Below are 12,543 nucleotides of genomic sequence, written 5' to 3' on the forward strand. Positions count from 1 at the left end.
AATCACATGAGCAATCATTCTGCTGTGTCTGATGCCTCTGTTTGAACATTGAGTAAAAAAAAAAAAAACTATCTTCATTCTGTATGTTCCTCTGTATGTTCATTATGTATGTTCTCTGAAGTATTGAAGCTATTTAGTTTTATATGAGGCAGAATTTTGTTACCTTTGGTGTCTTTGCATACCTGATCTTCATTAACACTGTTCTAGTGTTTTTCCTATTGCAAATAATTCTAGAACTTGGTTTTAATAATTATGAATGAAATCTAAATCCTCTAAAAATAGTGTCCTTGTTTTCACTTTTGTCTTGAGAAGTCATAACTTCTAGTTATTCCTGCTATCATATTTTTATATAAAAAATATACCGAGGACTTGAAGACATGCTAAACTGCTGAAGTGCTCTGAAGAATAAAGCTTGACTGGAGTATGCATTTACAGTAAAGGACATGCTTCATTTACAATAAATATATTTTGCCTAATAAGTACAAGAACATCCAGGATACTTTTTAATGTTTCTCACAAGTTCATGTCAAAAATATAATTCCTTTAGAATAGGTGAATAAGTATGGATGATTGCGATCCACTGAATTACTGCATTTCCAGTTGTGTTAACTGAGAAAAAGCATCTTGCCTTTGACAATGGAACAAGAAAAGGTGACCTGCACTGATCATGTTTCTCCAATTTTAGACATCTTTGAAACAGAATCACAGAATCATTAAGATTGGAAAAGACCTATAAGATCATCAAGTCCAACCATCAACCCAACACCACCATGCCCATTAAACCATGTCGCAAAGTCCCACCTCGCACATTCCTTGAACACTTCCAGTGATGGTGACTCCACCACCTCCCTGGGCAGCCTGTTCCAATGCTTCACCACTCTCTCAATAAAGATATTTTTCCTAATATCCAGTCTAAACCTCCCCTGGCGCAACTTCAGGCCATTTCCTCTTGTCCTATTACTTGTCACCTGTGAGAAGAGACCAACACCCACCTCACCACAACCTCCTTTCAGGTAGTTGTAGAGAGCGATAAGGTCTCCTCTCAGCCTCCTCTTCTCCAACCCCAGTTGCCTCAGCCGCTCCTCATAAGACTTGTGCTCCAGACCCCTCACCAGCTTTGCCGCCCTTCTCTGGACACGCTCCAGCACCTCAATGTCTTTCTTGTAGTGAGGGGCCCAAAACTGAACACAGTATTTGAGGTGCAGCCTCACCAGTGCTGAGTACAGGGGGACAATCACCTTCCTGGTCCTGCTGGCCACACTGTTTCTGATACAGGCCAGGATGCTGTTGGCCTTCTTAGCCACCTGGGCACACTGCTGGCTGTCAACCAGCACCCCCAGGTCCTTTTCTGCGGAGCAGCTTTCCAGCCACTCATCCCCAAGCCTGTAGCGTTGCATGGGGTTGTTGTGACCCAAGTGCAGGACCCGGCACTTGGCCTTGTTGAACCTCATCCAATTGGCCTCAGCCCATCGATCCAGCCTGTCCAGATCCCTCTGCAGAGCCTTCCTACTGTCCAGCAGATGAACACTCCTGCCCAACTTGGTGTCGTCTGTAAACTTGCTGAGGGAGCACTCAGCAAGTGTCCAGATCATCGATAAAGACCAGCCCCAAAACTGAGCCCTGGGGAACACCACTTGTGACTGGCTGCCAATTGGATTTAACTCCATTCACCACAACTCTGGTTGTAACATATCAACTCTGTCTATGCTACCAGATTAAACAGTGTCCAGTGACAGGCACTGGTAGACAATTGCCTATGCTGTTAAACTGTTAGAGTGGTCCAAGTTACTCTCTGCTAATTCAAATGCAAATGCAATTCAAGGCAGTAGAAAGTTCCAGGGACCATTTACAAGAGGCAGTTTGTATGCAAAACCTTTGGAGACCAAAACTGTTTTCCAGGATAGCTGTAGACCATTCCACGCTGATCTCAATGCCCAGAAACATTCTTCTATGTTAATTTGCTAGTATTAATGTAGCTAAAAAGATTATTTTCCTGTGGAAGCTTGTAGTATTAATTATCTGTGACAAAGACCATCACCGTGGTCTGTGTGTGCATGGGACCTAACAAAGTGTGGTTCCTGGTTCCTCATTTGTGTTTGGTGCTATTGTAAGTTGTCTGTAACTAATAATGATAATTTTTTCTTTCATAATAGTAATATGGGAGGATATGCACCACCGCATAGTAGCTGGAAAGGAAATTTGAATGTATCTTACAACGTTGGTCCTGGTTTCACAACAAATTACTCTACAAGGTCAGTTTTGTTTCATAAGGAAAGCGTGCTTGGGTTCAGAGAAGAACGGGTAGAACAATAGAATTTGACCAGAAGTCGAGTAATTGGGTTATTTGCATCATTCCCTTGATTACGACCATTTCCTGGGCTGAAATGCGCTCAGTGCAAAGTTTCAGTAGATTTACATCTTGATTGGATGGATATGACTGAATTGCTTTAGTTTCCAGCTAGTCTTGAACCAGTTTCATTTGAAAAGCATCTAGCCTTTGACAAACTATTTGATGAGACTCATTATTTTTTTTAGTTTGAATTTGTTTGTTGTCTTTTTTAAATTCACGTGGGTCCAGCTTCTGGTCTTACCTATTGCCTTATATAAAACATTATTAACCTATGAGTCAAGTTTTCCAGAAAAAAAGCTTTGACTACAATGTCATTTTTATTGCTTCAGACTGTTTTTAAACTGATTTAGTAATTGCAGTTTACGACTAAAGTCTAGGTGTTTCAATATTGGCTGAGCTATTATACTGACTTCATATGAACCCTTTGACCTTTTCCCTATGTCTTAGTCAGGCCACATGAAAAATTCTTCCTGAAAAATATACAGACAACCCTTGAGGATGAGTTGTTGCACCTCCACCTGTGCTGTAGATAAACAAAGTTTCTTGATTCAGCTCAGGTTGTCTGATTTTCTGCTGCCTGAGGTGCCACATCACTATTGACTGTGCTGGAGTCAGTTCTGTTTTGCACTAACCTCTAGATGATTAGAACTATTTACCTTTTTAACATTAGATGCCTTTCATTTTTCTTTCGCTCTTCCAAATTTAAAAACTAGCTGCTAGCAAAAAATCTTTGAATTTGGAGTTCTGAGCCTGTTAACCGTATAAATCTTACTGACATTAATAACTGTACATAGCTTTCAAGGGCTAAATGCTGTTCCAGTTGCACAAGCATAAATCCAGAAAAAATTACATTGAAATCTTTTTTGGCATATACAAATTTGGCCAAAATGCTTTTCTTACAATTTATATTGTACGCTTTTGAAAGGTGTCAAGAGTTTTGTTATCTAATCTAGTGCATTTTCTCTTTGGGTTTTCTTCTCAATACACTAGACAGGTGAAAATGCACATTCATAGTCACAATGAAGTAACAAGGATTTACAATGTGATTGGCACCATCACAGGCACAGTGGAACCAGGTAAAGTCATTTGTCTGCAGTGTAATGTGAGCATGGAGTGACCTCTACATGCTCTTCATAGTTACAAGGGAGAAATGAGGAATATAGTTTTCTCTGAAATACTGCACTACATGATCATTGGTGTTGAGATATTTATTGCACCAGCTTTCATATGGTTCAGGGTGTGTCAGCACTTTCACTGTAAATGCTGTTTTTGAAGGGGGAGTCATAACCAAGACAGAAATATTTGTCTTCGGGCAAGTAACTTTGCAATTGAAAGAATATTCTTAAGTGGATATTCTTCCCTACTAACGCAGGAATGGATTTTGCATTCCATCTGAAGACATCATATCCACCACTATTGACTATTTGTTTGTCTTAAAGTCTCTTGTAACCAGTGTGATTTTACACTCTAAAAACCCAAATATATAGACATCCCTAGGATGTCATTTAACTTGTAACTGCAGCACTTCCCTGTTGCCTGAAACAGAACTGTTAACCATAATATAGTAGCACAGAGATCTAGTCTGACTTCGATCTTGTTAATCACATCTCTGTCATGATTTGGACAACCCTTTTTATGATTGAATATATGTATTTTCAGAGAAATACTGCATTCAGCACACCTTAATGTTGTGAGTTGGCGTGCTGTACAAATACAATTAGTGGATCAGCTTTACCATGAAACACACTATTGTAAAATACGGAAAGATGCTTCTGTCTTCAGAGGAAAATTGCAGTATTTCTAATAATAGAAATAACATTATGGAATTTCACAAGTTTTAAGTCTTATGGGATCAAGTTATTGTGGTTGACAAATTCTTTAGCACTGGCTGAAAATGCAGAAAAATGTCTTGGAAGATTTAAAAAGTCTTTTGCCTTTCTATTATGTGTATTATAAACTACTAAGCTTTGTTGCCTGAACACCTAAATGGAAAATTAGATGTTACTTCCAATTAACAGCTCTGTGGCAGGAAAAAAGTTTTTCTAAGTAAACCTCCGTAATTAATTTCTCTAGACAGATATGTCATCCTGGGAGGCCACCGCGACTCTTGGGTATTTGGTGGCATTGATCCTCAGAGTGGGGCAGCTGTGGTTCACGAGATTGTGAGGAGCTTTGGAAAACTGAAAAGGAAAGGTAATGTAATGAAAGAATAAAGCACACCAAAATCACTGCTCTCAGCAGTGCCCCGTGATTTTTCTGGCATTTAAGCATACGCTTAAAATTAAACGTGTGTCTCACTGATCTCTCGGATAAGCATGCTGCTTTGCAGCTGTTAATTAGTTCCAGTCACAACCTTGGTATATGTGAGGTACTTCTACTCAAGAGAAAGTACACCTAAAGGAAAACAAAACACAAAATGGAGTTACTGGAATAAATATGATGTTTAAGTACAAATGATCACTGTGTATTAGAGGCTGGTCAGACTGGGTGTTTCAGTGGTCCTATAAAATTGATACAGTGGTGGACTGATCAAGGCTTCATCAGAGCAACATTGGGAGCCTTCTCAGCACTTGATGTAGTTTGGAGACAGACCCAAGAATAAAAAAAACATATCTGTGTAATGCAGAGAGAATGCAGAGCGGTGCAAACATAGTAGGAGGTAATGGTTAAAAATACCTCATGCCTGGTTACATTAGAATAGGAAATGCCAACTGTACCAAATTTCTTCTGCTGTCAGAGCAAATGCTACCTCCCTATCTGACATCCTATGGAAAGAAGCTCTGACATAACTCAAATACCGTGCTTAGACGAGCCTTCTTTGCCTACCTATTACACTTCAAACCTATTGACATTTAGTTTTCTTTTCATTCCCTCCCAGTTATTGGATATCAGGGGAAACTGTCTTTGGAATGCAAGCTGGGAAAAAAAAAAAAAAAGGTAAAAAAGAAAGGGAGCAAAAGAAGAAAAGGTTTCCGTAGGTTCAAAGAAAACTTTGGGCAGAGATACAGAGGCAGAGCAACAGACCCTGTTCCGTTTGGCCTGGGTTTAAAATGAATGCAGAACTTCAAGTGAAAGATCTTTGGTTTGAAGATAATCTGTCAAAGTTAGAGGAAATTCCTTAGGTTTTGAAAGCCGACATTTGGGAGACAGGTCAAAGAAATTCAGTAATACATATGAAAACATGCCAAACACCTTTCTGTCAAAGTAGACACTGGTATACAATGTGTACTGAATTGAACAGAGCAAAGAGTAGAAAAGCTTTCTTTCAAGAATTTGTGCACAAGCACATTATTTTTCCTTGTTCAGACTTTTAAATTTCAGAAAATTTTCTTGCAGTTAAAGCTGAGAGAAAAAAAATAATGCATTATTTGGCACAATATTGAAGCAGAAGTGAGATTGCTACAAAATTTGCCAACCATTATTAGATTAGGTCAGTGAAGAAGCTGGTGTTAAAGTTCCTTAAACACACCTGTCCCCACAGATCAGGATAACAGATGAGCCCAAAAAAACCTGATGTTTGTTTTCACATGAGTTACCATGTAACAAGCAGTCTTTATTTATATAAAACAATTTTCCTGGTCTTTTATGGCAGGATGGAGGCCAAGGAGAACAGTGATATTCGCAAGCTGGGATGCAGAGGAATTTGGCTTGTTAGGATCGACAGAGTGGGCTGAGGTAAACCGATAGTGTTCAAAGAGAAACTTTCACATTGGCAGATGTTTCAGCAATCTGTACCAGAAAGCAACACTTCTTCCCTCCCTCCCTCTCTCTTCCTTACACACACACACACTCTCTTAAGTTCCCTTTTGAACTACCAAGAATATATGGCTCCTTGCAGTATATGATGTCTTTCCCTGAAACAGCTGTTACTTTTGTGGATGGGAAAATAGTTCTGAGGAAAAAAAAGTTCATCAGCATTTTCTTCTTCTTTTCCTTCTCATAGGAAAATGCCAAAGTACTGCAAGCACGAGGAGTGGCTTATATCAATGCAGATTCCTCCGTTGAAGGTACATAGTTCTGGCTTGTGTTTTACAGGAATAGTGATGGTATATACAGATGACTGGGAGGCATTTTGGCTTGGAGAGCCATGAAAGCTTCAGTGTCGTAATGTTTTTGCAGTAGTTCGTGAGTAGATACGGGGGAAAGCCATGACCTAAAATCATTAAGTATCCTTCAGATATTCCTGTTGCTTCCCCGCTTCCTGCGGGGAAGAAGCCCGCTATGGTAGCTACACTATTTGGGGAGTCATGGGAAGGGACAAGAAGTGTTGTGCCCCTGTCAGCAGTTCTATGGCAACTCTTTAGAGTCAGCTTCTCCTCTTATAATGTGCGTAATAAACACAGGGACATAAGAAAAGCTCTTAAGGGTTGCTTCAAAAGCTGGGCTGTAATTCATCCTAACCAATACAAATGCACTGACATGATCACAGGAGGAGAACTCTTCTACAGGGAGAATCAGCTTGTTCCTTGTAGAGAATGTAGCTCTCTAGTCCCTTTCTTGTTAACAAATAATGGCACAAGATTTCAGCTGAGTAGGAACTTGGTTCTTCAAATAAATCGGTTTTCCTGTTTTTCAGGAAACTACACGCTACGAGTGGATTGCACACCACTGATGTACAGACTGGTGTACAGTCTGACTAAAGAGGTAATATCGCTTGAAATTTTTAGCCAGCATGTTCCGTGCTCACTTACTGGATGGGGCTCTGTGTATAAAATATGGTGTCAGATGTTTGTTTCTTTTCTAACTGCAGTACCTCTTTTAAGTCAATAGCTAAGTAACTGGAACTTTTTCCCAGGACTGGCAAAGGGATTTCAACCTTATACCTTTAAATTATTAGCTATTCAGGACCAGGGGATTTTTCCACTCCTCCTGTGAAAGTATTCCTTCTAAGAACAAAAGAATAAAAAAATGCCATGAGCCAGAGGACAGAAACAAGCGCAAACTTGTCTGCCCAGGCTGACTACTAGGGTGCCCATGGTAGTGGGACACTCAGACTCACTTTAGGCAGGGGAATAAATTTGGCTTGCTACAGTGTTTTTTTTAGCATGATGTGACAGGTGTGGTCAATGTGCTCAGCTTCAGTGTGTCCCATTAGATATTCATTGGCACTGACAATGATGCTCTCACACATACTTGTGTGGCACACAAAATTAAAAGGTAGGGACCTTTCTCAGGAAGTAGCCCCCCCATCTTAGATGTAAGATGTTCCTTGCTTTGAGAGTGTGTCTTAGAGGCTGGCCCTAAGGGCTTTTTATTGCTGTGTTTTTTTCTGTTCATTTGTATTAAAGCATGAACATTTAATTAGTCTTCTGTGTGTGCGTTTTATATACATATATATAATGTACATTCATCTACTGTACATATTCTATGAATCTACTATATCTGTTTTATCTGCTGTATATTTTCAGTCGTCTGTCTTTTCCAGGGTTGATCATTTGTTATCTCTTGGAAGCTGGCATTAGATTGGTACAAAAGTAAAGGAAATGTAGTAATTCAGTATAATAATTTTCTGGGAATCGAAAGACAACAAATAAAGTTTAACTCTATTAAAATTAGGTGCCCAGATAATGATATTTCTGTCCTGAACTGCAGAAGAGATGATCACCTGCAGTTCCCGTGGTAACCTGTGCTAAGTGCAGCTGTTCAGAACAGTCAGAAAATCAGGTCAGCAGAGTCTCAGCTTGGACACCAAGAGCCATCGTTAAAATGTTGACCTAAATACCAGTAAACATGGTTGTGTAACCCCTTCTTGAGCTGGGAAGCAGCAACAGAGGCTGATGAATGCATGTAACCACAGCTCGTTGGTAGCTGATGTTTGAAGAGAATGCTGATCTGCAATAGGTCCCGTGTGACCCCATCCAAAGTTAATCTGTGGCAAAAAGTGTTAACACTGTTCTATGAACAATTAGCTTCATGACCAAAAAAGCAAATTTATTAGTTTTATTTTGATCACTATGGTAGAGTAATTCTTAGATAGCATGTATATATAAAAAGATGAAAAAATACCCACAGTGTTTAACCTGCTCAGTAATCTGGAAGGTAGTCTGAAAAGAGTGATAGAAATGAACTTTAGAATGGTCATGATTTGCATACCTCTGTAGCAGCTATGATGACATAAACACCAAGTACTGTACACTTTGCCCTTCTAAGGTTACTGCTGCATCCATGAAAATAATTTTTGTGAACTAAAACAAGGTAGAAACGGTTTTGAATTAAACTGAGACAAAGCTGAAGTTTCCTGCCAAAGTGAAACAAAAAGTTTTGGTTTTGTGAGGGATTTTTGAGTTGAATATTTAAATTAAATGGCTGAAAATCTCATAAAGAAATATCAGAAGGTAAATACTGACTTGAAAAGTTTTGCTTTCCCTGTGTTTTCTTCCACCTAAAATTACCTACTTTTAGCAAATAAACTATTCCTCTGGAAAATGCTGTGTTTGAAATGTTAAAATGGAAATGCAGAAAGGTTGAGGGACTTAAGACTGTGACTTATTCATTGCCCTAAGCCATAGGCTTTATGTGATGACAGGTTGTAGATTTGTTGCTTGGTAACATTTAAAACTTTACCCTTTTTCTTTTTTTACAATATACGTTTTTCTAGATACCAAGTCCTGATGAGGGGTTTGAAGGAAAATCTCTTTATGAGAGCTGGTATAAAAAAAATCCATCAAGAGAATATAAAGAGGTCCCCAGGTCAGTGACAAAAGGAAATAAACGCTATACCAAAAGTTATTATAACTCATAGAGTGTGGGTTTTAAAGAAATATCCACTTGAAAAATTGAGTGCCTAAAAGGAATGGTGTGATTCTCAGCTGGTATAAATTTCAGAGTTTTATTGATTGCAGCTGATACACTATTGTACAACAGTTTTGTGAACTTGCTTTTGTAGCATGAACAGGAGGCTTTATATATGAAAAGTAACGCATCTGTGTAGTTTGTAGAGATTTAGACAAAGGGTAGTATGCACAAGCCAGCGGCAGGCACACAAGATGCTAACACAGCAGCTTTCCCTTGCACTTGCTTCCAGTCTCCTGGAAGGCCTCTGAGTTTAGGTGGCTGGAGAGCACACCAGACAGAATTTTACAACACTGTCCTTCAAATTTACCAGGGTTTCTCTATAGAATCTCAAAGACTGATTCTATCCCATGGAACCATGCTGGTACTGTTGTGATTCCTCTGAGTTCAGAGCTTGGGATAGTGGAAGTTCAGCAGGAGGAAGGTCATTGGGTCTTCTCAGTGATTAAAGACAGTGAATTAAATTCTCCTCTTGAGAGTTTGATTTCTCTGCCTCTGAGAATGACTCTGCTCCTCTAAGAATGCAATTGATGAGGTGCATATAATGTAGGGGTCACAGGCAATTCATGGTATATTGACAGAAAGAGCATACTAGGGAAGGAATGTGTAGTGACTGCGACTGCAGAATAAATATTTGCCACAGTACTTGGAAGCAAACTCAAATTATACTTTAAGTACTGTCACTCAAGGCATTTTCCTCTTTCTTGTTAAAAGAATAAATAAACTGGGTTCTGGCAATGACTTTGAAGTCTTTTTTCAACGTCTTGGCATCGCTTCAGGCAGAGCACGTTACAGTAAAAATTGGGTAAGTTTGTGTCTTTGTAATTTTGTCTCCCCTGTAACTGCCTGAATAATATCACCTGTAAGTGAGCCATTTAGACTGACAGCTTTTTGCAGTAGTTCAGTTTAGTGTGTCACAGTGGAGTCCCAGTTCATTGCTAGAACTCTGTGTGCTACTACAACACAAATATTTTATAAATAGGAATGGTCAACTTGGTGTCAGTCAGACAAAAGGACCTTTGCTCAGGGTAAATGGATGTGCTCGAAATTACCTATGGTTGATGAAGGCTTATGAGGGGCTTATGATAACTTTTGAATGATTTGTAATAACTTATGAAGCTTTGCATGCAGAACAGTTCATGTTTTATGGAAAACATGGGTTTGACTCTGGAGCATACTGTGAGATGAGACTAACTGAGAAATGTTGAAGGAGCAATCTATTCAATGTGGTCTTTTCCTCTGAAAAGGGATATCCAAAGACACAAACAGAAATGACTGTTGAGATCCAAGCAAAGAGAGGAAGGGCAGTTTCACCTTAATTTAGCCACCTAAAAGTTATGTGTCTGTTCTTAACTACCTTATTTAGGCTGTGTACAGGGTCAGTGGAGAGAGACATCTCCAAATGACCGTTCATCTCATCATAGGTTGATGTCTAAGAGAGCCAGCACTGAGCAGTTCTTCTCATTTGACTGTCTGTAGTGGCTACATAGGAGTAGTGTGACCTGAACACTTAACTTTACAGTGCCTTGAATCCCACAGCAAAGGTTTTCAAGCAAAGCTGAAGTATCCACAGCTGAATAATGGTTTTGTTTGGGTTTATTTGTTTCAGAATGTAGAAAAATTTAGCAGCTATCCAGTTTACCACAGTGTCTATGAAACCTATGAAATTGTGGAGAGGTTTTATGATCCCACTTTCAAGAATCATCTGACAGTAGCTCAGGTACGGGGAGGGCTGGTGTTTGAATTGGCCAACTCCGTTGTGCTTCCTTTCGACTGTAGAGATTATGCATCAGCTGTGAGCAACTATGCTCACATCATCTACAATTTGTCAAGGAATCATGAAGAGGAACTGGCAACATACAATGTATCCTTTGGTACGTACAGTCTTTCATTGCACTCCTTCTTTGTTAATGCTAGCAGTGCCTTATCTTAATGTATGTTTTAGTCATGACCTGGTATTTACCTTGTGCTGTATGAACAGTAAATAAAACACATCCTCTAATAATTTGAAATTTGAATATTTTGTCACTGGCATGCCTGTGTAGAGACTATGCCACTGCCAAGTTGAGCTAACACTTACAGTTGGATGTTCTTTGACCTGTGCATGGTTCACCAATGTTGGCTACAAGAGACCTTTGTCTTGTTCCCTAAAAAAAAAAAATCACACTGCTTTGCAGCTTATGGTGTTGGATAATTCTCTGTCCAACACTGCTTATAGGGTCATAGGATAATTCAGGTTAGAAGGAACCTCAGGAAGTCTCTAGATCAACCTGCCTTGGGCAGGGTCAGCTCTGAGATCAGACCAGGTTGCTCAGAGCCTTAACCCATCTGGTCTTGAAAACCTTCAAGGACAGAGACTACAGAACCTCTCTGGACCATGGTGCTTGACTGTCCTCGGGGTAAAAAGATTCTCCATATATCCAGTCAGAACTTCTCTTTTTTCAGTTTATGGGCACATGATGGCAAGTGCAAGCACCATGAGAATTTTGCCTCAGGGCTTGGTCAGGCAGGAATGGTTCATCCCTATGCCACAAGAGGGATCTTGTGCTCGCATGTGAAATTTTATTTCATGTTATAGGGATTCACAATATGTCTCCTGCCTGAGAAGCCTTTATTTTACTGGAAACATTATATTGTATTCAGTATAGGACTTGGCTGCCAATGACCAATATTGAGTATGTGTGCGCGCACACACACACACACACACACACATATACTCTTAGTCTTTCTCAAAAGCCTGTATGTGTGGAGGGACATGCCAGTAAAAGACAGGTTGTTGGGATTTATAAAATCCAGACCTACCTGAACAGTCCGGTTCTGGCAATCCATGCTCTAGTTTTTGGTATTTCTGTACATTCTTCAAGTAGAAAATAATAAACAATATTCACAAAAATACTGGTTTCTATTGTCTCCAAGGCAAGTTTTGACAAAGAATTACATAGTTTTTAATGTAGGAATATGGGGTCATCTGATTTTCATTCAGTGCGAATTGACAGATCATGATCACAGTGAAAGATACAGCTTTAATTGGAAGAATTTGCTTTGTTAAATGATGCCTTCAGAATGTGAAGTTAAAAACTTCCTTCCTGCTCCCTACAGATGCTCTCTTTTCAGCTGCGAAGAATTTTACAGAAGTTGCTGCTAGCTTTCATGAAAGACTGCAACAAATAGATATCAATAAGTAAGTTTAACTCTTTTTTTCTTCCAGTCAAGTACTCCATGTAGTCCTCTGGGTTCAGGGGGCGTAGTCTTCACTTGCATTTAGTCCCCTGAATAACCTTGGTGACAAATGACTGTCAGGCATTTGTTTCATTATAAGTCCTTATGGACTCTTGTCTTTAAGGGTCTGGTTACTCTAGGAAACAAAGTATAGAAATGTTGAATTAGTGGACATTAGAGAC

The 12,543-nt window shown here is 39.4% G+C and overlaps 1 protein-coding gene across 3 annotated transcripts in view; it reads left to right on the forward strand.

Moving 5' to 3' along the window:
• The window catches only part of LOC104264353 (glutamate carboxypeptidase 2), a 28,959-nt gene that overhangs the window by 13,618 nt on the left and 2,798 nt on the right, over positions 1 to 12,543 (forward strand). For 2 of the 3 annotated variants that reach the window (XM_059826345.1, XM_059826354.1), the window contains exons 7-16: positions 2,154 to 2,252; positions 3,341 to 3,426; positions 4,424 to 4,543; positions 5,943 to 6,025; positions 6,294 to 6,357; positions 6,927 to 6,994; positions 8,949 to 9,040; positions 9,857 to 9,947; positions 10,752 to 11,016; positions 12,242 to 12,323. In XM_059826345.1, coding sequence (XP_059682328.1) covers positions 2,154 to 2,252; positions 3,341 to 3,426; positions 4,424 to 4,543; positions 5,943 to 6,025; positions 6,294 to 6,357; positions 6,927 to 6,994; positions 8,949 to 9,040; positions 9,857 to 9,947; positions 10,752 to 11,016; positions 12,242 to 12,323 — 1,050 coding nt within the window. The remainder of the gene's footprint in view (positions 1 to 2,153; positions 2,253 to 3,340; positions 3,427 to 4,423; positions 4,544 to 5,942; positions 6,026 to 6,293; positions 6,358 to 6,926; positions 6,995 to 8,948; positions 9,041 to 9,856; positions 9,948 to 10,751; positions 11,017 to 12,241; positions 12,324 to 12,543) is intronic. The other variant, XM_059826363.1, reaches the window with a different exon arrangement.

This window comes from Gavia stellata, chromosome 1, assembly GCF_030936135.1.
Source record: "Gavia stellata isolate bGavSte3 chromosome 1, bGavSte3.hap2, whole genome shotgun sequence".
Classification (NCBI taxonomy): domain Eukaryota; kingdom Metazoa; phylum Chordata; class Aves; order Gaviiformes; family Gaviidae; genus Gavia; species Gavia stellata.